Raw genomic sequence first — 21,578 nt, 5'->3', positions numbered from 1 at the left:
CCCCCTCCCAAAACAGGGACAGCAGTATTTGTGTGCCAAGGAGGGTGCCACTGTGGCATCTCTCACCAACATTTCAGATGGGATTCTGAACCTTGAGGCCCTTTGGACATTAAAATCCTTTCTGAGTAGCAACATTGCCCTTGAGCTTCATCCCCAGATTCTCATTAGCATTTCCTAAAGTCTGGAGCCCTGAGAAATGACCCAAGGGCTAGCAATGTGCTCAAAGAAATGTGGCCTTCCTTGGCTTTGCTGGTTCTAGGTACAAGGGCACATCCTAGCCTGAAGCTTTGGTGCCAGACTAGCTGCCACCACAAAGCCCATCTGCTCCCATGGTGTTAGCCTGCTCCTACCCTGGCTCTCATTACTGGTAAGTAATGTGGTTTTTAGAGAACATTGTACATGGAGTCAAGACATGGAAGGAGTTATTTATTTTCCCTGAAGACAGTTTGTTCTTTTGATAAACTATTTTATTTAATATTTTATTTTATTTTATTTTATTTTATTTTATTTTATTTTATTATTTTATTTTATTTTATTTTATTTTATTTTATTTTATTAATACCAATAGCGGATTGTGTTTTCTCATGATGAAGCTTCTCCATAGCCCTGCCCCCTGCCTCCCCATTTCAGACTTTGGCTATAAATAGGAGTTTCTTTGTTCTGTCTCCTCTGGGCAATAATTGGAAACATAAACGGGGAGACACCCTCATGTCTTTCCATGTCTCTTGGTTGTTTCTCCACAAGCAGACAGTTGCACAAACAAACAGTCTGCTTTGTTTGTGTTTTCTCTGCAGTCACAATTTCTTCCACCAAATGTTTATGCATCCAGCATCTCAAGAACTTCAGGACCAAGACGGATGGTATGTTAATATTCGTTTGAACATGTGCACTTAATGTGCTTGGTTAATTGGAGTAATTAGTAGTCTTTTCATTCCAAGGCCGTTGCTGAAATTAAAACAGGGCAGTTATTTCTGTTAATGGACTAACTGAAGAATTTTTATTTTGAAAGTGAATCAGGACTCACAGACATGAAATTCTGCTCTGCAACAGAGTAAGAAGGGACATACATCCTGAGGACCTGGGGGGCTTCTGGGAGAGTTCTCAGTCTCATTTAGACCCTCTGTATTTCCAACCATCAAAAATTACAATGTTCAGGGTGATACAGTTTACCACCCAAAGTATGACTTTGAAGACTGAAGTGGGGGTCCCATTAGTGATTTCATCAGCACAATAGTCCTAAACAGGAACTGTCCCAGGCAAACCAAGAGTATGGTCACCCAACCTCACAGCTCTTTACATGGGACATTCACTGCTTGATTCCATCTTCTCCTCACCCTCAGCCATGAAGGAATGGATCATTCTCACTGAACAGATTAAGTAACTGAGGCTGAAAAGCTAAGTGACTTGCCCCAGGCCTGCCAAGCAGTGAATACAGCCACACTCAACCTCAGTTCTTCTCCGGAGCCGAATTATTCATCCACCACACTGACCCACATTCCTCTGGCCAGCCAGGAATGGCCACGGGAGTAAGTAGTAGCATGTGAGCATGCGTGGCAGAGCCGGAAGCTGGATGGGAAGAGCAGAGTGGCAGAAGGAAGAACTGCATTAAGGAGCAGGCGGGGTGTCCTGGCCAGGAAGGCTCACAGGCAGTGGCTTGGGTTTCTGAAAGAGGCTGACCTTCTCAAGGGGCCTCAGAGAAGGCTGCTCTGACGTTCTGGCCCAGCCTCCTGCTCCTTGGGCCTGGATGCGGCCCAAACAAGCTCCAGGGCTCCTGTGTGGCCAAGGGAGCTCTAATTATAAAGGCAACGGCTGTTGTGACAGTAGTTTTTAAGGAGATAATTTTTGACAAATTCCTAGACTGAAAGTGCTGGCCATAATGCCGTGTGGTCTGTGGGCTGTCACGGTGACTCTGGGTGTCATCCTCATCTGTGACTCATCTACCAGGCAGTGCCGATTCTCTCCTTCCTTCCTACCTGCTGCTTCTCGCCACCTCCCATCGCTCCTTCTCCTTTCATCTTTCCTGCTTGGTGAAGGCAAAGGTACCCTCCCTGCTCTGCTTGACTAATTCCCTCCGATACAGCACTTCTATCTTGACAATTAAGGCGTCCCTGTGAAGTTTCCCTTTGTACATTCCCCTGTTCCTGTGTTCCCAATATTCAGGTATCATCACTCAATAACCATTCGACAGCAGTAATGCTTTTCATATGGAAAGAATTGGTTTTTTATTGATGGCAAATGTTGTGATGAACTTTCATGCCCACTTGGAGCCAGAGGAGCTTTTTATTGGGTGAACCGCACTAAGATGTGGTTCCAAGAAATGTCTTTGGAGTGTGGACTGAGATGTACTTTTGGGAACAGGTCTTGTGGACAGGGGTGGGGGTGGAGGGCAGGGAGCCTTTCCCTTTATCAAAGTCTCATCAATCAAAATGTATAATAGCAACATTATTAATAACCCTATGGTTGCATTGCACTTGGTATTTTTCCAAGCACCTCCCTGGAACCCTAAAATGAAGATTTAGGCAGATATTATTATTTCCATGTTAGAAGTTAAGCAACATTGTAACAGGACTGACTGGCCTCATGAGTAAGGAGTCAATTGATAAACAGGTGAGTGTCACAGGAGAAGGAGAAGGATACTTTTAGCATGTGGAAAAGCTGTCCTTGGGCATCATAGATGCTCTCAGAAGATCAGGAGTCCTTTCCAGGCTAAATTCTTCTCTTTTTTTAAAGATTTTATTTATTTATTCATGAGAGACACAGAAAGAAAGAGGTAGAGACATAGGCAGAGGGAGAGGCAGGCTCCATGTGGGGAGCCCGATAAGGGACTTGATCCCAGGACCTCGGGATCATGCCCTGAGCTGAAGACAGATGCTCAACTGTTGAGCCACCCAGGTGTCCCTAGGCTAAAATTCTTCTAAAAGTCCTCTTTGCCTAGTCCGACTATAAGAGCATGACCACCACATCCAGGTATGGTGCTCCTCATCTCAATGCCACTTGCAATTCAGTTAAACATCCTGACATCTAACCCAGATGCAGTGGAAAACCACAGGGTATTTAACAAAGGACGCCATCTAGCATATTATGTGGCGGACAGAATATGAATGCCATGTAATCTCCAAAGGACCTAACAAAAGAAGGGCAAATACTGGAATATGGAGGTGGTGATGCTGGTGTATCCCATCCACGTTAGCCAATTGGCTACTTTGGACCACAGCCCAACCCTGCACTCCTCAAAAGCAAGCCTTGGCACTGGCTTTGATAAATTAAGAGAATCAGGGGACTAGACAGGAACTTGGAAACCACCTTGGGCCACCGCCACCACTATTTTATTAATATGGGAGCTAAAGCCCCAAGACCGTGAAGGGACTTGCCCTAGTTAGAATGGTTAGCCAGGGCAGAGGGGTGCTAAGAACCCAGGCCCTCCCAGAGAACACAGCTCTTCATTCAGCCTCCCACACTGAATCAGTAGATCTTGTAGCTCACCCCGCCTGACTTTTCCTCTTCCTCCTTTATTACTTGTCAGCAGCTGGCGCTCAGAGACTCAGCAGTCTGAGTTAAGAAGAGGACATTTTGCTACACACTTGGTTTCTCCATGCTTCCCTCCACCTTCATGTCCACATACTTCACTACGAGGCAGCAAAATTCCCTAAACAGCAGGTTGTGCAGGAAGCATTGGCGGTGGTGTGAACCAGCAGGTCCTATAGCTCAGTGGGGAGGTATATGCTCAGTGGCCAGCCAGCACTTCTTGTGGGGTGTGCTAGGAGATGTGTCCTGACAGCTCAGCTTCAAGTCTTTCTGCATCCCAGACACCCTAGGTTACCTAGGACTGCCTTGGGAAGAAAGGTGTTTTTCTGTTTCTAGGCCACCAGCTACCATCATTCACGGATGTCCCTCACCAGGTCCACAGCCCCCTTGCTTGCGTTACTAATTGGCTCATAATGCAACAGTTGGATTCTTGGGAGCTCAGATTTTTTTTGTCCTTTATGACCTAACACTCCCTGGCTCATGTTTCAAGGGATGTTTTCCTGCTCACCCTTTTTGTCTTCCTCTACTTCTCTGTCTGCTCTTTCTGTTTTGCTTGGCTTAAGAAATGTCATATTTCATTCTAAGCCAAATGCAGCTCCTATGTCAATTCAACTTCAGTCACAGAATATCAAAGCCAGGGCCTAGACCATGATTAGCTTCTATAGACTCTAAAGTTGTAGGAAATTCCATCTAACGAAATCTCCAGCTGATTACCCACGCTGTATGCAATGTTCTTAATTTATATTTCACTTGGCAAACAAAACAATTTATAGGGATTCCACACCCCCCAACTTTCCCTCAAAAATCAACTGTCCAGCACTACTACCACCACTGTTCGATTAATGAGGAAGCCAGAGCCACCAGCCAGAGAAGTGGTGACCAATAAGGCTCTGGTTTCACAGCTGTTATGGGCTCTCAGCTGCTGGACTGGCCACATGGTTCCACCCAGTCCTGTGTCCTTCCAGCATCTGTCACATCGGTCTTCCTCAATCCTTTTCCAGTTTGGAACCTCCCAGGTTCTCTGTATGAGGAGAGCTTTAGGGCTGTTTCTTGTACACCCATGGCCATTGCTGTTTCCATGGGAGGTATCATGAATAAAGTACCTATTCCATGCCGGACACCATGCTAGATACTGTGTATGTATTTTCATACCCAGTAAAGATCATGCACATTAGCTCATGTGACCTTTACCATGATCTTACACAGGAGATATGAACACTGAACTCAAAGAGGGTAATGATTACCCAAGGTCAATGAAGGATTCAAATCATAGTCACCTCATTTCAACACCTGTGTGCTATCCAGTATGCTACCAAGTTTTCTCAGGGAAATGATTTCTGCAAGTGGCCCTTACCAAGCACAAGAACTTTTACCATAAGCCAGGTTTTCTCCTTTACCATTGTATTGAGCTAATTCTTTTCATCATACTGCTAAAGCTTACAATCAGAGCTCTCCCTTCAGGAACACAGGCCTGATGACCATTTACAGTGGCAACCCAGCACGTGCATTTCAGCGAACAGATAAAGCTAGTGGTGGAATCATCAAACCTGAAATAACCATGCCTCCAACTCCAGGAAAATAGCCCCAAAGTGCAAGCTGTTCCCGGGAATAGCCTAGAAAAAGCATTTCTAGTGGTTTCTACTTGCCCTCAAGAAGGACAAGGGGACCAGTACCTCCAGAGATCCCCGAAAGAAAAGGTGCCCAGGCACTTTGCAGAGGCGGAAAGAAAGCATGCGCTGGGATGGGAGACGGCCCACCCCAGCTCATGAGAGCCCACTGTGTGCATCAGTTCTCAGCTCTGGTTTTAGTGATGTCATGTTGGTAGCCTGAAGTTGGCCATGGTGGGAGTGTTTATGCCCTAACTAAAACAGTGTCCCCATCTACTTCATTACTCTCTATCCCTTTACTTTGCTCTTTGTTGTTGTTGTTTACACAAAACTCTTATCACACTTGAACTTAATTATCTATTTTATCTATTTATCTTAGTTATCTATTTTATTTCAGGTTTGCTGGTCATCTGCCTTGTTTATGATCTCTAGAGTGAAGAACAGCAAGATGGTACATATTTTTTTTTAGATGGTACATATTTTAAATGATATTTAAAAATGAGTGAAAATCAAACTGCCTTTTATATGTTAATTTGACACACATCATGCCTGACCCGGTATTGTTGGTTACCTTTTTTTTCTTTAGAGATTTTGTTTATTTCAGAAAAAAAGGGAGAGTTGGGGAGGGATGGGGAAAAAGGAGAGGGAGAGAGGATCTTAAGCAGACTCCCCGCTGAGCATGGAGCCTGACACGGGGCTTGATCTTATGACCCTGCAATCACGACGTGAGCCAAAACCAAGAGTGGGATACTCAACCAACCCCCTGTTGGTTGCCTTTCTATATATATGTATCTTCCATCACACCTACTTCTAGAAAGTCCCTTTTTTAAAATTGATTCTTTTTTATTTACCACTTGTCTAAGTGACCGTAAACATAATCATTCTCATTATAAACTAATTGAAAAAGATAATTTTCCAATTAATACATATACACCAATGTAAACTGTGTTCTCATGGTAAAATAATTATAGAAGTTGCCAACTACTTTGGAAAGAAAACAAAGGTATTTGTTAGTGGCAAGACCTAATGAAAAATCTGACGGTCTAAACAAGAAAAACTGACAAGCACAATTCGGCCCACAAGAACACTGGTAAATTACTTTTCACTTAATAATTTTGCCTAAGGATAATTTCAGGCGTCATATACAGAAATTTCTCCCTGTGGAAAGCACACAATGAGAAAACCTATGTCGAAATTTTGGCTCTACCATCTACTGTTTATAGAACCTTGGCCAAGTTGCCCGACCTTTCTGAACCTTTGTTACTTTACCTGTAATGTCATTATCTACCATGCTCTGCAAGGCTGCTGCATTAAATGAGATCAAGAACGAGAATGTCATTTGTAAATTATAAAGTACTATACAAAATATAGTCTATTATTTTACTTCTGAGAAAAAAATTGGAAAAAATCAATACCTTAAGGACCATTAAAAAGTATTAGTAAAACTGGCAATGGTACCAGTTATAAAAATATGGTTCTTCCTCTACTTAGTCTCTAAAGGAGCACTGTCCAGTAGAACTGCCCACAATGATACAAATATGTTACCCCTTTGCCATCTCATACAGAAGCTGTTAGCCACCTGTGGCTCCGGAGCCCTTTAAATGTGGCTAGCATGACTGGGGAACTGCATTTTAAATTTATTTAATTTTATTAATTTTACTTAGTTTTATTTAAATAGTCATATGTGGCTGGAGGCAACTGTACTGGACAGCACAGCTCTAAGGCATTTCTTCAAATAGGTTTTGCAGAAAACTCCCTCTTGGCCCTAACCGTGAAGGGATTCAGTTTTGCAAGCATCAAGAAGCCTGGTGATGGAAATCTTGTGGTTTAGAGCAAAGGACAAATTGTGGAATGGAATGAAGACTGGAGGACAAAGAGAAGAGGATGGCTTCCTTGCCCCGTGGCCATGCTCATGCTCATTTTGAAAAAACAAACAGGCCCTGCCCTTTTGGGATTCCGGTGTCCCTTATTTGCTGTGTGACCTTAGAAAGATACCTAACTTCTCTGAGCCTCAGCCTTTTAACTCTAAAATAGGAACCAAAATGCCTACTTCATCTGAGTACTGTGAAAGTAAACGGGACAGGTTAATGATCCAAAGTGCCTAGCATAGTGCCAGCGCAGAGCAAGCTCTGAACTCTCAGGAGTGCAAGCGAACGGGCAGGGCGAGCAGCACACCGATTGGCATTTCTTGCCCAGAGCACACCACTGCTGGGCTGCCAGCCTCAAGCAGCCCCAGCTGGCGCACACCCAGCCTCCCTCCTTCCATTCAGGCTTCCTGAATGCCCTGACCTCACCCAGCACTTTGCTCTGAAGATCTCTGAGGGCTTCAAAGACTCCTTTTTGGATTCAATACAAACGATGTTCCTCCTGGGTATGTACACAGGTGGGGGGAAGGCTGGAGGGTGGGGCCCAACCAGCTCTCCAAGTAGGGAGACAATTCCCTCTGCTTGGCTCTCTGGGACATTTCCCTGCACTGGTGTTTCCTCTGCTGTTGGTGGAAAACAAGATTCAGAGTCTAGGTCATCCCCACACAGGCCCGGGGGTCAGTCCCACTCCAGCTGAAACCCAGTTGTGAGCCCACTTCTGGATGTGGCAAAATTAAAAGTTTAAGCGAACTGCTTTAAAAACATACTTGCCCCAGGATTAGCCAAGATAATCCCCTTTTGCATCAAATGTCCCAATCTCACCTCTTAAGACTCCCTTTCTCTTCTGGAAGCGGCCCCCCAATCCTTTAGACTGGGGGCTGTCAGCATTCAGAAAGCATGATCATGGGATGTGAGGGTTGCCGATTCTTTGAGATTCCTCCCCTGAGAGTAGGGCCCCCTCTATGAATCCGGGTGGGCTCATGACCGCTTTGACCAATAGAATATGGTGAAGGTGACACAGTGTGACCTCTGAGGCTGTGCCACCAGCGGCCATGCAGCCCCCACCAGGTTGGCTGGGACACTTGCTCTTTGAGTCCAAGCAGCCACATTAGGAGCCTAACTACCCCGGGGCCACCGTGCAGCCTCCAGGAGACAATCCCAGCAAAGACCATCCTTCGTTCAGCCCTTCCAGACACCCGACATGTAAGCAAAGACACCCTCAGCCTTTCGAGTTTTCCCAGCCGAGGCCACAAACATTTACAGTGGAGACCAGCCATGCCTGCTGCGCCTGCTGCCCCTGCTCCACACAATCTGTGAGCATAATAAAATGTTTTTCTCTTGCACCACTGAGTTTTGGGGTGATATGTTGCTCAGTAATAGCTGATGGGGCTCCAGTACAGCATCTCATAGAACCCCAAGCTTCCTGATTCCCAGCTCCAGAAAAACAGTCCACAGACTGACATGTTCCGACTGGGGGTGGACCTATGCTGTTCTCACTGCTGCTCGTTGATGAAAGGGAGGCAAAGCTGGACAGGCACAAAAGTTGTCACAGTAGAACCAGTGCAGGAGGGGAGGCAGGCAGGAAGGAGAACATTTTATTTTTCATGCATTGTCATTCTGAACTCTGATCTTTAAAATAACCTTTTTTTAAGATTTATTTATGTATTCATGAGAGACACACAAAGAGAGGCAGAGACACAGGCGAAGAAGAAGCAGGTGAAGAGCCCGGTGGAGGGCTAGATCCCAGAACCTCAGGATCACAACCTGAGCCACCCAGGTGCCCCCTAAAATAACTTTTTTAAATGAAAAAAAAATTAATAGAGGAGCAAGGACCTACTAATGTGATTTCAGTGGATGGCTTTATTTAAAGAATTTTGCATGGAATTTGCATGTGGTGTTGTTTGGTCTTGTTTTGTTGTAATGTGTTGCTAGCATTTTCTTTTCTGATCCCCCACCTCCATGTTCTTCAGGGTCACAGGGAGCACTCTACCCAAGAATAAAGGCAAAAGGTGGCCATTTTTAGTTGCAGTGTGGCCGTGAAGAAAAGTTCTCTCTGTCGTTGGAGGGACTTAGATGTCTGTGGGGCAGGAGGAAGAGCCCTGAGCTGAGGAGGACATAGGGATTCACAGACATGTTGCTTCTGCTTAGACAAATCACTTTAACATTTCCAGGCCTCAGTCAGATCATGAACAAATGGGATTCAATTATGTCTAAGTTCTGTTTTTTTTTCTTTTAAGATTTCATATCTATTTAGAAAGAGAGCACAAGCAGGAGGAGCTGCAGACAGAGGGAGAAGCAGGCTCCCTGCTGAGCAAGGAGCCTGACATGGGACTCGATTCCAGGACCCTTGGATCATGACCTGAACTGAAGGAGATGCTTAACCAACTGAGCAACCCAGGTGCCCCTAAAATCCGTTTTCTAACATTGTGGAGAGAAAAAAGTTAAAATTTATCCAGTGCTTACCCTGTATCAAACAGCATAGGCCTTCTATTTATTTTATTTAATCCTCAATTTTTTTTTTTTTCCTGAGAACCAGCCTCTCCATTTTGTACATGAGGAAAGCATGTGCATGAAGTTTTCAGGAGCCTGGAGGAGGAGGGTACGATTCCAGAATCCACATGGCTGCCCCTCCAGAAAATTCTCACTCTCCTCTCTGCCCCCACAGTGTTTCCCACACCTTGTGCCCAAAGGCCGAGAGTCTGGCTCTTCAGTCTCTAATCCTCCACGGTTAGGAGGGAGGGTCCTCACCACATTCCTTTGTACTGTCATCAGCTGCTTCAAGTGGCAAGAAACAATAGCCTCTTTCTCTGCTTTCCTGGAAGGGTGGCTCTTGGACCCTGCTGAGTCTGAGTGGCAACCAGGGCAGCCCTCCCAGCCCGACTGCCCCCAGGTGCCCCGGGCAAGTCTGGAGGAATCCTGCCACCCAGCTCTCCCGTGCAGATCTTGAAACTGTTGAGTGGTGCGAGCTCCTATCTTCCCTTTAACAAGAGTCCCTCAACACTAGCTTATTTGGCACATACTCGACCCATCACAGGACTTGAGGAAGCATAGCACAACCCCTACTACAAAAGACGAAGGACTCATCTTGCCTTGCCAGACATGCACTTCCCTGGCACTGGGATGCCTCTTACCCTTGTGTTTTGATGAAGAGGGGTCTGCCTGTGTGGAAATGCCTCGCGCCCCAAATCTCTTCTCACACACCCGTTACCGATGCCTGAAACAACCGCCAAGGGTTGACTAAGTCCCCCTGCAACTGACACTGCGAAGGATATCTAAGAAGAATGACTACAGAGCAGATAAGATCCCAAGCTTCAAAGCCAGACAGGTTGGGTGTCAACTATACGTGGTAGTTGGAAGGTAACTGCAAATCCTTTGCCTCTTCTCTTAGTAAGAGTTGGGGGTCTATTTCCCCTCCCCTTGACTCTGGGCTGGCCCTGTGATGGCCTTTGGCCAACAGAACACAGCAGAAGCGACCTTGCCCATCTCCTCTTTCAAGGTAGACCTCCAGCGATGGGCAGCTTCTATTTTTGTGCCTCTTCTAAGAGCTTGAGGCAGAATCTGACCACCCTGGGACCACCACGCTGTGAGGAAGCCCAAGCAACCCTGCAGAATCACCCTGCTCAGGCCCCATCTGCATTCCTGACCCACAAAATCATGAGCAATAAAATGGCTATTGTCTCAACCACTAAGTTGTGGTGTAGTCTGTTTGGCAGAAACAGATAACTTAAGGGGGTTAGTGCACCCTCATGGTGCACACTGCCAATGCTACCCTGGCACAGCTGGGTCAGGATGGATGGTAAGGAAGTCCTCACAAGGAGGCGACCCCGAACTTTATCAGAGGCTACAGAGTTGCATGAGTGAAAGGGCAGGATGTGGGCAGAGAAGATTCTACAAGATTCAGCTACTCCTCAGGCCTCTGGAAAAATGCCCTGAACGCTGGCAGGACTTCTCAATTATTCTCACTACAGCCACCTAAGTATAGGGAACAAACTCTAAATTTGACCCAGAGTAACCTACTACAAGTGGGAGATTTCTCAGAAGTCTTATTTCATCTCTACAACTCCAGTGACTTTTGTATCGCATTTCATAATCTCTTCACCTGCATTTTGATCTCAAAGAATGGTTGGAGTTACTTACCAGTTAAATGCCTTTGCTTCAGCCTACTCCAAACTCTTCAAGAAGACTAGACTATCCAGGAAGAGAGGTCACAATGAGATCTGAGACTGTGTAGCCCCAGAGCACATAGGCACCCTGACGGGATTATCAGCCTCATCCACCTGCTGAGGTGGAAGCCTTGGGGCTTTTCTTTCAGGTTCTAGTCTCACATCTTAGCAGCCAGATCTGACCTCTAGGTTCCCCTCTCCTACCCCATTCTCTGCTGTAAGCTGCCCCACCAGTCCCAGGGGACCCGACTTCAGGAGAGCCTGCAGCCTCCCTCCAGATGCAGATTAAAAACTTAAGTCACCTGACAATCTACTTCTTCCATCTCTGACCCACACTCCAGCTCAGCCTCCCACAATGTTTGGAAAGCCACCCGAGGCAATTCCCAGCCTTGCCCAGCATACTCAAATGCTCCCCAAACTTCTTTTTTTTCTTAGACAATTCACACACACACACACACACACACACACACACACACACACACATCTATAGCCTGTGTAGATACGTTGACACTTGGAAGCAAAATAGAGGAAAGCTTTTATTATTGTTTGCCATTTGAAAATGATTATCCAGCAGGATGATGTGTATTGAAGGAGACAGCTTGCAGTTAGCATCCCGGGGAGAGCTCCTTTTCTAGACCTGGGTGAGCCTCCACCACCTCCCAGCTTCCCGAGTGGGGACTGCCTGGTGCCAGACTTGGATGCCTACCAACACAAATTAAAGGAGTAAAATGCCTCCTAGACCGAGGCAGGCCAAGGGAGGGGGTGGTGGTGAGAATGCTGAGAATTTTAAAGGGATCATCACCTCAGCAGGAGACCAACAGTCAACCTCAGAAAGAGCAACTCCCCCCCACCAACAGATGCTCCAGTTCAGCAAGTCTCCGGTTCTGGGGGACCCTGTGCTTCCAGACACCGACTCTCCTGTTCCCCACCCGGATCTCAGTCCAGGCCTCAGCCCCTCCCTGCCAGGAACCCTCGCAGTCCTCTCCCCTCCAGATACACAGCCAAACCTTATTTAAAATTGTGAAGCCCTAAAATGACACTCTGTGGGAACTGAGCTAACCAACTTGTACTCAAACACGAGCCTGGAGGTGGGGATGGGGAGCAACCACTTAATGGGTACAAGGCTTCCGTCTGGGGTGATGACATGTAGCAGTTGTAAGACACTGAGAGTGTACAAAATGCCACCGGATGGTTCACTTTAAAATGGCTGATGTTACGTTACATGAATTTCACCTCTACTTAAAGAAAAAAATAAAGTTTCCCAAGAAAGAGTAAACCCTTCTAGAATCCTATCGACCAACACACGGTTGACTCTGGACCTCAGTCCCCTCATCTGCTAGTGGGAGGCTGTGGGGGAAGAAGCGGTTTTGCCATGTTATGGATTGTTCCAGCTCCCAGCAAGACAAGGACTTCAGAGGGTCCAAAGACAGAGACCAAGTAGGATCAGCAAGCTGCCCAGTAGGCTAGAATTAACTGATCTTCCACCATCTGGATTTGGCAAGTGACTGAGCTTCTCTTATGTTCCTCCTCTGTGAGCTCAAACATGTCTTAGGAGATTCCTGAGTGGAGCCTATAAAAGTGATTATTATACTCAGGCCAAATCCGGGGAGTCATATATTTGAATCCTATAACTTCATTTCTTTCTCAGCCACCAGCTGGCAGTCTCCAGCAAGTCCCGACATCAGGCAATGCAGGGTTTTCCTAATATACGATTTTAATCTTCAACAGCCCTTGCCAATTCGAAATAAAGAGAAGAGAGAATTCTGGGAGCATGTGCCCTACAAATTTAAAAAGAAAACGAAAGTGGTCCCATCTTATACTTCAACAAGTTGATTTGATACTTAGAAAATGATCCTTTGGGCCAAAAAATATTTTTACTTTGTGTGTCTCTATAAATACTGCCCCCCCCCCCCTTTTTAATAGAAAGCACATCACTAGTGTGTCTAAAACCAAACGTGGTTTTGATTGAACCAGACTTACATTTCTATCTGAAGCTCATTTGCTAACAATAGAACTGGCTTTCCCATTTGCCAACATCAATGTTGACCTGTTTTCACCTAAATTTTATAGATGTCAGAAAAAGAAACTGTTCACTACTCAGTGGCCTACCCTGGCCTTTTTCAGCCACACTTGCTTGCATTTTTGCAGCTCCTTTAAATTCCCCTTGTCACAAAAACTAACAATAAGGTCAAGTATTTCAGTAAGAAATATTGAATTATTATCCAATGTTGTCAAACAGCCAAGAGCCTACGAAAGCTAACCACGAACTGGAGAAGAGAGAGGCTTAACCTCAGGCCTCCCGGCCCTGCCTCCATTGCACAGGGAAGGATTTTTGGCACTGGGGGGCACCGGGAGGGCTGGGGAGGAAGGGGGGAGGGTGGACGGGTGGAATGGGAACTGGACGGCTCACAATCACGTCCAAGCTCCCGTCCCTTAGGAGTGTCTCGTTGCGCTCATTTGCTGCTGCCGAGAGCCAGCTCTGATTTTTCTTGGAGAGGGCTCCAGGCACCCTAACATCTCAGCCATGCCAACACCATGAGGCTGCTGACCTCTTCTGATCCCCTGGCCATATCCCTGTCCATCAAGGCTAATTTCTATGATAACATAAACTGCACTGTGTAGCCAATAAACTCAAACCCGATGGAAGCTGATGAGGCCAGGATGGAGAATGACAAACTGGCAAGATGTCAGGGCTGGAAATAGAACTCGTTTTGCCAGCCAGGGGCTCAGGATGGGTAGAGATGGATTTATGCGTGTGCGCGCGTGTGTTTTATTTGTCCTAATAACTCTAATAAAGGTTCCATGAATCAATAAACTGTCTCTTGCAGAGACAGAAATAAATGCAGGCCTCCTAAAGTGAGCTTCAGGTAGAACCAGAACACTTCTTCATTTCACTCTAACCTGTGGTGATTGAGGGCAGAAGAAACCCTCTGTTACCTCAAAGGGTCTTTCTGGGCAAGGTGCTTGGCCAAAAGAGAGAGAAAGAGAAAGGGAAGGCGGGAGGGAGGGGGAGAGAGAAAAGGAGGATTGGCTTTTAGCTGGGCAAGGAAGGCAGCAGTGCTTCCCCAGGACGGGATGTGTGGGATGTCAGAAAAGCATCCCAAGGAAGGTTCTTGCTCTTCGAACAGAATATGTGGCTTTGGAAGTGAGGTTTTAGTGGTTCCAGAAAACCTCCCTTGAAATGCAAATACACCGACTGCTCAAAAGGTGAGGGTCAGGGCAAGTTCATTTATAAAAGGGGAGACGCACAGCACAGGGTTAGTTGGTGTGGGCTTGGGGAGAGAGGCAGAGCCGAGGGCCGGCCTCTGAAGGAGATGTCTGGAGGTGTGGGTAGAGAAGACCCCAACATCCTGCTTTAAAGTTTTACTTAGGATCAGTCACAGGCATAGCTCTTACTCAGTTCTTTGAGTATGTGACATCCAGAGCATAAACTTAATCCCACTCATTTATACTTGTCCCCCTTCCCTACTGAAAGCCAAAGCGTCCCACATACCAAAGTAGCCCTCACTGTCTCATCCAGGCCCTAGTGCTCATGGCAGTAGGTATAGAAGCAGTTGGATAAAATGTACCTACTCTGAAAGTTTGATATTTTATGTTGTCACTTCTCAATATTTTTTAGAGGGGGGAAGGGCAGAGGGAGAAGTAGAGAGGGAATCCCAAGCAGGCTCTGGCCCAGCACAGAGCCTGACAGGGGCTCTATCTCACCACCCTGAGATGATGATCCGAGCTGAAACTAAGAGTCAGACACCTAACCAACTGAGCCACCTGGGTGCCCCCTCTCAACATTTTTTATGTTGATGACCTCTTTTGTTAAACATTAAGATCTCACATTTTCCGTCATGTTACATATATTGATAGCATTGTATTGATAGCTGGTATTTCTTTTGTTTTTTAATCATCCTAACATTGAATATGGCTTTCTGAAGTATAACTCATACCCCAAGAGGCTCTGACACCACTCACGCCAGCCCGTTACTCTATCTTCTTTTGGAATCCCTCTTGCTCATCCGATCAGTAGAGGTGTGATTTGGCATGCTGGCATTCTCTCCAGCAAAGGATAGGGTGAAACCACAAATTCTCCCTCTTCTCAGGCTTCACCTCCTTCTGCCCTGTACCTGGCTTGTACAATAAGGTTTTGTCTATCATGAAACAGGAGTCGGATGATAAACTACATTGTAAGTTTTGTCTAATAACACAACATCTGTATATTCGAGGCCTGTATATTCCATCATTGCCCCATTAGCAGAGGTTTCCTTTTGCAGATTTTAAATAGAAGAGATTTTGGTTGATGGTAAGCAAATAAAAGATAAAACTGAGATGTAAAGTCTATCTTTTTTCAAGATTAGCTGCCATGTTTTCATTTGTTTAGGTGACTCGGATACCATGTTAAAGAGGTCAAGAATGTGGCTTCATCTCTACAGCCAGACCATGAAACAGCAAGTAGAAAGACCTTGACCACAACAAGGCCATGACAGCCATCCTTCGCAGTGAGGGCAAGGAGGCCTCTTGGCCACTAAAGGTTGGGTCATCTTTGTCCAGGAAGGATTGGTATTGATGCTCTTGGACAAAATGTCTCACTCAGTAAGTCAGGCCCAGTATGCAACTTTATTGGCTTTTTATAAAGTAGTATATAACAGGTCTTTTTCAATACTATTAGCTGGAGCATGGTATGGAATCGGTGTGCTGGAAGTTCATTTACATGAGTATAGGAAGTTTTTAACAGATTCAGCTTGCCTGAGTTTCTATGAAATGAAAATCGGCTCATAAAAACTAGAAAAATAATTAAGTCTAATTGCTTAACGAAGAGAAAAAGGGAAGATGCTATTATTACAAAGGAAGTAAGAGTCTTCCAGAGAATGAGAATGGGAAGTGCTTGGAAGGAGATGTCCAACCCTTGGCTTCCCCTCATCTATTTACACGGTGTGACCCTGCCTAAGTGATTTGACCTTTCTGGGAGTCCGTTTCTTCACCCTCTACAAAATGGTCATTTTTGCCAATTCTGTGAGAAACAATGGACCTCATTCTCTCTCTTAATGCTAGGCAGACTCTAACTGCACCTCTTAAAACTGCTCTTAATTTCTCTGTTCTAAAAAGCACTCCAAATCTATAGGTAAGAGTTACTACATGGACCCTTAACGTACCATCTAGCAGGTAATATATTATTGTCCACTATTAAGGAGGAGGTCAAGAGAGGTTAAGTGGCTTGTTCAAGGTCACACAGTTAGTTAGTAGGGGTTAAGGATCTGGAACCCAGATCTTTTTGCCACTCTGCATTCCCCTGTCAAAACACCCCTCAACCCCTCAATGCACAGTTGGCTGCATGGCTGTTGGTACAACCAGGAAGAGAAAATGGAAGAGCGGCCCCTCCCACTTCGACTATATGAAAATCACCCACTTTTTAAACACCAAGCCCCCCATATATTGTGGTGGAAATGAAAGGCTTGTACCACTAAATATAGATGCCAAGTCCTCATAAATACATGAGTATTTTCAGAAATGAGAAATGGGAAATGAAATTGTGGCTACAAGCAGAAATCAAAACTATTTAAATTCTCTCTAAAAACCAATTGCTAACTTTTTAATCTCTGTTGTTGGCAAGCTGAAGCACTCATGAATTTGTTTAAATAAAGATGCCACGACAAACATCTCTTATTGGGATGCATTAACTTAAACAGAGATGTCTTCCAATACGCTCTTTAGTGGTTGTGAGCCTGCCAGCACGTTGCTCTGCTCACAGTAGGTGTTCGATAAATATTTGCAAGAAGGAGGCAGAGTGGGTGACAGGAGAGAGGGCATTTCTGTTCTCTGGGGTTTCAGTAAAATTCCGTATCAGGCGGACTTAAGGAAATACTCTGTAAAATGCTTTAAGAAAGTTGGAGAGAAGCCCTATCTATTCAGTTAAAGAGGTTTAAATGATTTAGGGCTGGGAACACGGATGCCCCCTTCCCAGGATTCTCCAGGCTGGACACAAGTGTGCAGAACTGGGCACACACACCAGCATCCCATCTCAGGCTGCAGCTAGGTTTCCTTAGGCCTTGGGCCTCCGATCAGCCACCTGCACCACACAGCACTGCCTCTCAGTGATGCCAATTCAGATATGGGGGCCCTGGGTGCTGCCCCCTTGCCAGGTAGTGAGAAGGACCCCTTTCCTCCTGGAAAGAGTCAAAGTTGACAGAAATTTCTTGGCTCAGGTCTTTCTCCCATTAGGTAAGGCCAATACTGCCAAATTAAGTTTGATAATACCTTTTATCAGTAGCGACGTTCACACAAAACTCAACACACCCAGTTTGGAAAATCTTGAAAGAGATTACAGATTAAGGACTGAGGTCCCATAGGGTCAACATTTCTGTTCTGAATGTGTCAATGTATTTTATGTTTATGGTTTATGTGATGTAATGTCTCTGAGTTCCTTTAGGGAAGGAGCCCATGTTAAGCCCATTGCCAAACTTAGCCATGAGGTCCAATAGAAAAAGCTTATAAAATATACAGAAAAATATTACTTTCAAAGAGCAACATTTTCAGGGGGCGCCTGGGTGGCTCAGACTGTTAAGTGTCCAACTCTTGATGTTGGCTTAGGTCACGATCTCAGGATCATGAGATGGAGCCCCACTCAGTGTGGAGTCTGCTTACAACTCTCTCTCTCTCCCTCTGCCCGACCGCCTCCCTCATGCTCTCTCTCTCCTTAAAAAGTTTTTTACTCTCTCAAAGAGTGACATTTTTAAACTGTTAAATAATAGGGTTTTTAAAAAGATTTGTATTTATTTATTTGAGAGAGAGAATACGTGTGAGGAGTGGCAGACAGAGGAAGAAGCAGACTGCCCACTGAGCAGGGAGCCCGATGCAGGGCTCAATCTAGGACCCGGAGATCCTGACCTGAGCCAGAGGCAGACATTTAACTGATTGAATCATCCAGGGACTGCTAAAATACAACTTCTTAAAAAGGGGGGCGTGATCCAGGAATCCTGGATCAAGTCCCACATTGGCCTCCCCGTGGGGAGCCTGCTTCTCTCTCTGCCTCTCTCTGTGTGTTTCTCATGAATAAATGAAAGCTCTTTAAAAATAAATAAATAAAAATAAAAACAACTTCCTAAAAAAAGTTGTTCCACTTGGGGCTCCAGCTCTATTGTGTTTCAAACTATTTGAAAATTTTATTTACACCTTTAAAAATAAGCATCTTAGTGATTGAGTAATAACAATAGGTACCATCTATTTGATATCTATTATGTGCTAAGCATTTTCCTATCTCATTAACTCATTTGGTTCTCATTATGTAGATAATCAAGGCGATTGTGTCTAAAGTTGTAGCTTAGGAACATAGCCTTTGGAATCAGACAGACTGAGGCTTGAGTCTTAAGGGCTGTATAACCTTGGGCAAGTCTGATCCTCAGTTTCCTCATTAGAAACATAGGTATGAAAACAGTACTAACTTCCTCCCAGGCTGCTGGGAATACTGACCTAAGGCACGTGAAATAATTAAGCAGAGCCCCAGGCTCGTAGTCCAGTGTGCAGTGAAAATTAAATATTAAGTCTTACTGTCATTACTTGATCATGCCACCAGTACCAAATACGACTTTCCCTCAAAAGGACATTAAAACAATGGCCTTCAGTGCCATCCTAAGGGGGAAGGAGGTAAATCATCTTCCCGTCTCCATTCCTTTCTCCACACATGTTCATCCCAGGGAGACCAGGGACAAGTGAACCTCAAGGACAGCTAGAGAAGAACATTGTGAGAAACAGGTAGCTAGCATTGCCCTCGGTGGATCGCAGGGGAGGGCCCAGGAGGATGATGCCAAGAGGAAAGGTCACCCAAGGGACTTTCTGGAACTCCAGTGCACCTCTCTACCTGTTCCCCACAGCCCCCTCTGCTCTCTCCCTCACTCTTCCTGCAGGCCTGGGAGCAAAGCCCCAAGGAGAGATGATCAGAGGACCTGTTGATCAGAGATGAACAGAGCACCCCTGCTCTTGGGGATGCCACCCTGGGTTGGCACGCTGAGATGGCCTGAGCGACAGCAGCCACCCTGATCACTGTCTGCTTTGGTCAGCGGGCCGCCCCCCAAAAAACACACACACAACCCAGAGCCCCCACAGCACCTCTGGCTCTGGCAGTTCCCTGGGAGAGAAGGAAGCAGCATCGTACATGTGTGGCATATTCTAAAACAAAATAATAACCGAGAGGTTTTATAGACTCTGACAGGGGGAAGAAGGGAGTGAAAAAAGATGGAACAAAGATGCCATTTTAAAGTTATTGGCTCGTGTTCAGGATTTCACTATTTTCTATGGCAAGGAGTGAGTAAAAAAAATTCCTCCTATTGATGAGTATTTTTCTACAGTCATTGAAAGCCAGAGGGCTCGGGGCTTCCGACTTTCCCCCTCGGGGCACCTGCGAGCCAGCCCTCTGGCCAAGTCAGGCAAGGGCTGGCGGGCGAAGGCCGGAGGCCCAGGGGCCCCCGGCAAGCGGCTCCGAGGAGGACCGGGTGCAGGAGGACACACTGTGTTTTCAGCCCAGATTCTGTGATCTCTCTGCCAAACAGGGGTTTACAAAGCAAAAACCTCCAGAGACTGCTCATACTTTCTGGCTTATTCTCCTGGTGTTCATCTTAACAGGAATCAGCTGTTTGCCTTCTCACTTATACAGCACGTTGCCGAGGAGAATTTAGCATCTGGTCTGGCTATTATTAAAAACAAGAACATCCTGCTCTGTTGGGAGAACAGCACCACTGGCAATAAAAGGACAGAGATCATTTGCATTCAGGATTCCAGGGATGTATTTCAGTTCAATATCTGCTCCCCTCCCCAATCCCCCCACCCCACCTCCAACGGCTTGCATTTCAAAATCTCCCCGTTGCATCCATCATTTGCATCGCGATCTCTCCCTTTGCTGAACCTGAGACCCAGAGCGGGCTCCTTCCTTTCACTGGGAGGCTCGCAGCACTGGAGTGGTGCAAACGCCGATCCGCTCCTGCTCCTGCCGTGTGATAGAATTGAACCACCAGAGGAATTTTTTTTTTTTTTACAACTACGGAAATGAAAAAGTAAACAAGACTGGGACACGGCACTGGTATTTAGGCTCCAGCTTTTTTTGTTGTTGTTTTCGCCTTTTTCTTTTTTTAAGCATCGGGGCTGGGAGCCTGAAGGAACCATATAATATGAAAAACCCTGGGAAGTTTTATTAGCCAATAAAAAAAAACTGAGTTCCTATTAACCACTTAACTCCTTGAGAAAGTTCCACACTTGCCTCCCTCCCCGGGGTCCTTCTCTCCCTCTCTGTGCCCAGGAGGCGGGAAGGTGGGCTCAGCAGTCGTGCCCCGCACCACCGGAGCGCACAGGGTATGTTCCAGATGTTGGGGTGGAGAAATACGCTCAGCGATCATCTCTGCACTTCTGGGTTTTTAAAAAAATGTTTATTTATTCATGAGAGACACACAGAGAGGGAGGCAGAGACACAGGCAGAGGGAGAAGCAGGCTCCATGCAGGGAGCCCGATGCGGGACTCGATCCCAACACCCTGGGATCACGCCCGGAGTCGAAGGCAGATGCTCAACCACTGAAGCCACCCGGGTGCCCCCATCTCTGCTTCTCATCTGTGAAACCACCAATAAAATCTCGATAAGGAGGCAAACTTTCTGTGCCCCCAAATCCACACGCAAAAGGCTCTTGAAAGCCCATATGGCCGACGAGGAGAAAGGTCCCTGTGACTTTCCAGCTTTAAATATGAAATGAGTGTTGGAGAAGGCAGAATGGGGCCGAGGCGTTCCAGGAAGATGTAATGATGCCACAGAAGGCTCTTCGCTTTGGGGGGCAGAAGAATTCAGAGAAACTCAGAAACAGAAAGTGAAACTTGCCTGAGCTGCTGCTCTGTCAGAAGTGGATGGAATTATGAAAAAAAAAAAAAAAAAAATAATAAATGACCTAACGTAGGAAGGAAATGATGTCAGAGGAGATTTAAGACATAAAACCGCTGTATTAATTCTGCCACAATTATGCGCATCGCGCGGTTTTGTTGTTTGCTTTTCTGCTTATTTTTAAGGAAGAAATTCGCACATTCACCTCGACCCGTCATCCAGCTGGAGCTCCTGGTTCTCCCAGGTCTCAGAGCCCGCTGGAGCTCTGCCGCCACACTCTGTACCACTAATCCCACCCAGCCTGCTGTATCCTACTCCCATTTTCCGCATCCCAGCTAACTCTGGTACCCGCGGTTCTCCAGGAGAAATGTCTCACATGGCCTGGGTACAATTTTGTGTTCTGGTCTCAGGGTTGGGCAGACAAGACTGCTTCGGGAGGGGCTTGTGTGGAAGAACTTTTGCTTGCTGCCCCAGACCCCTGCCTCCTTGTTTTTCTTTTAGCATTTTGCTCTATGGTCTCAATGTCTTTATAAGGATGACAGGTGAGGAGAAATTCTTCCCTTTCTATTGGCTCTAG

At 45.9% G+C, this 21,578-nt stretch overlaps 1 protein-coding gene across 3 annotated transcripts in view; it reads right to left on the bottom strand.

The window, feature by feature from the left end:
• Nucleotides 1-21,578, bottom strand: part of RUNX2 (RUNX family transcription factor 2) — a 326,346-nt gene that overhangs the window by 81,289 nt on the left and 223,479 nt on the right. Inside the window, exon 8 of one of the 3 annotated variants that reach the window (XM_038554223.1) lies at nt 597-945. The exons of the other annotated variants lie outside the window; for them this stretch is intronic. Coding sequence (XP_038410151.1) covers nt 929-945 — 17 coding nt within the window. The 3' untranslated portion in view covers nt 597-928. Of the gene's footprint in view, nt 1-596; nt 946-21,578 lie in introns of those variants that run through there. 3 annotated transcript variants of the gene reach the window in all.

Source organism: Canis lupus, chromosome 12, assembly GCF_011100685.1.
Source record: "Canis lupus familiaris isolate Mischka breed German Shepherd chromosome 12, alternate assembly UU_Cfam_GSD_1.0, whole genome shotgun sequence".
Classification (NCBI taxonomy): Eukaryota; Metazoa; Chordata; class Mammalia; order Carnivora; family Canidae; genus Canis; species Canis lupus.
The sequence above is the reverse complement of the archived record's forward strand: the minus strand, read 5'-3'. Positions and strand labels throughout refer to the sequence as shown.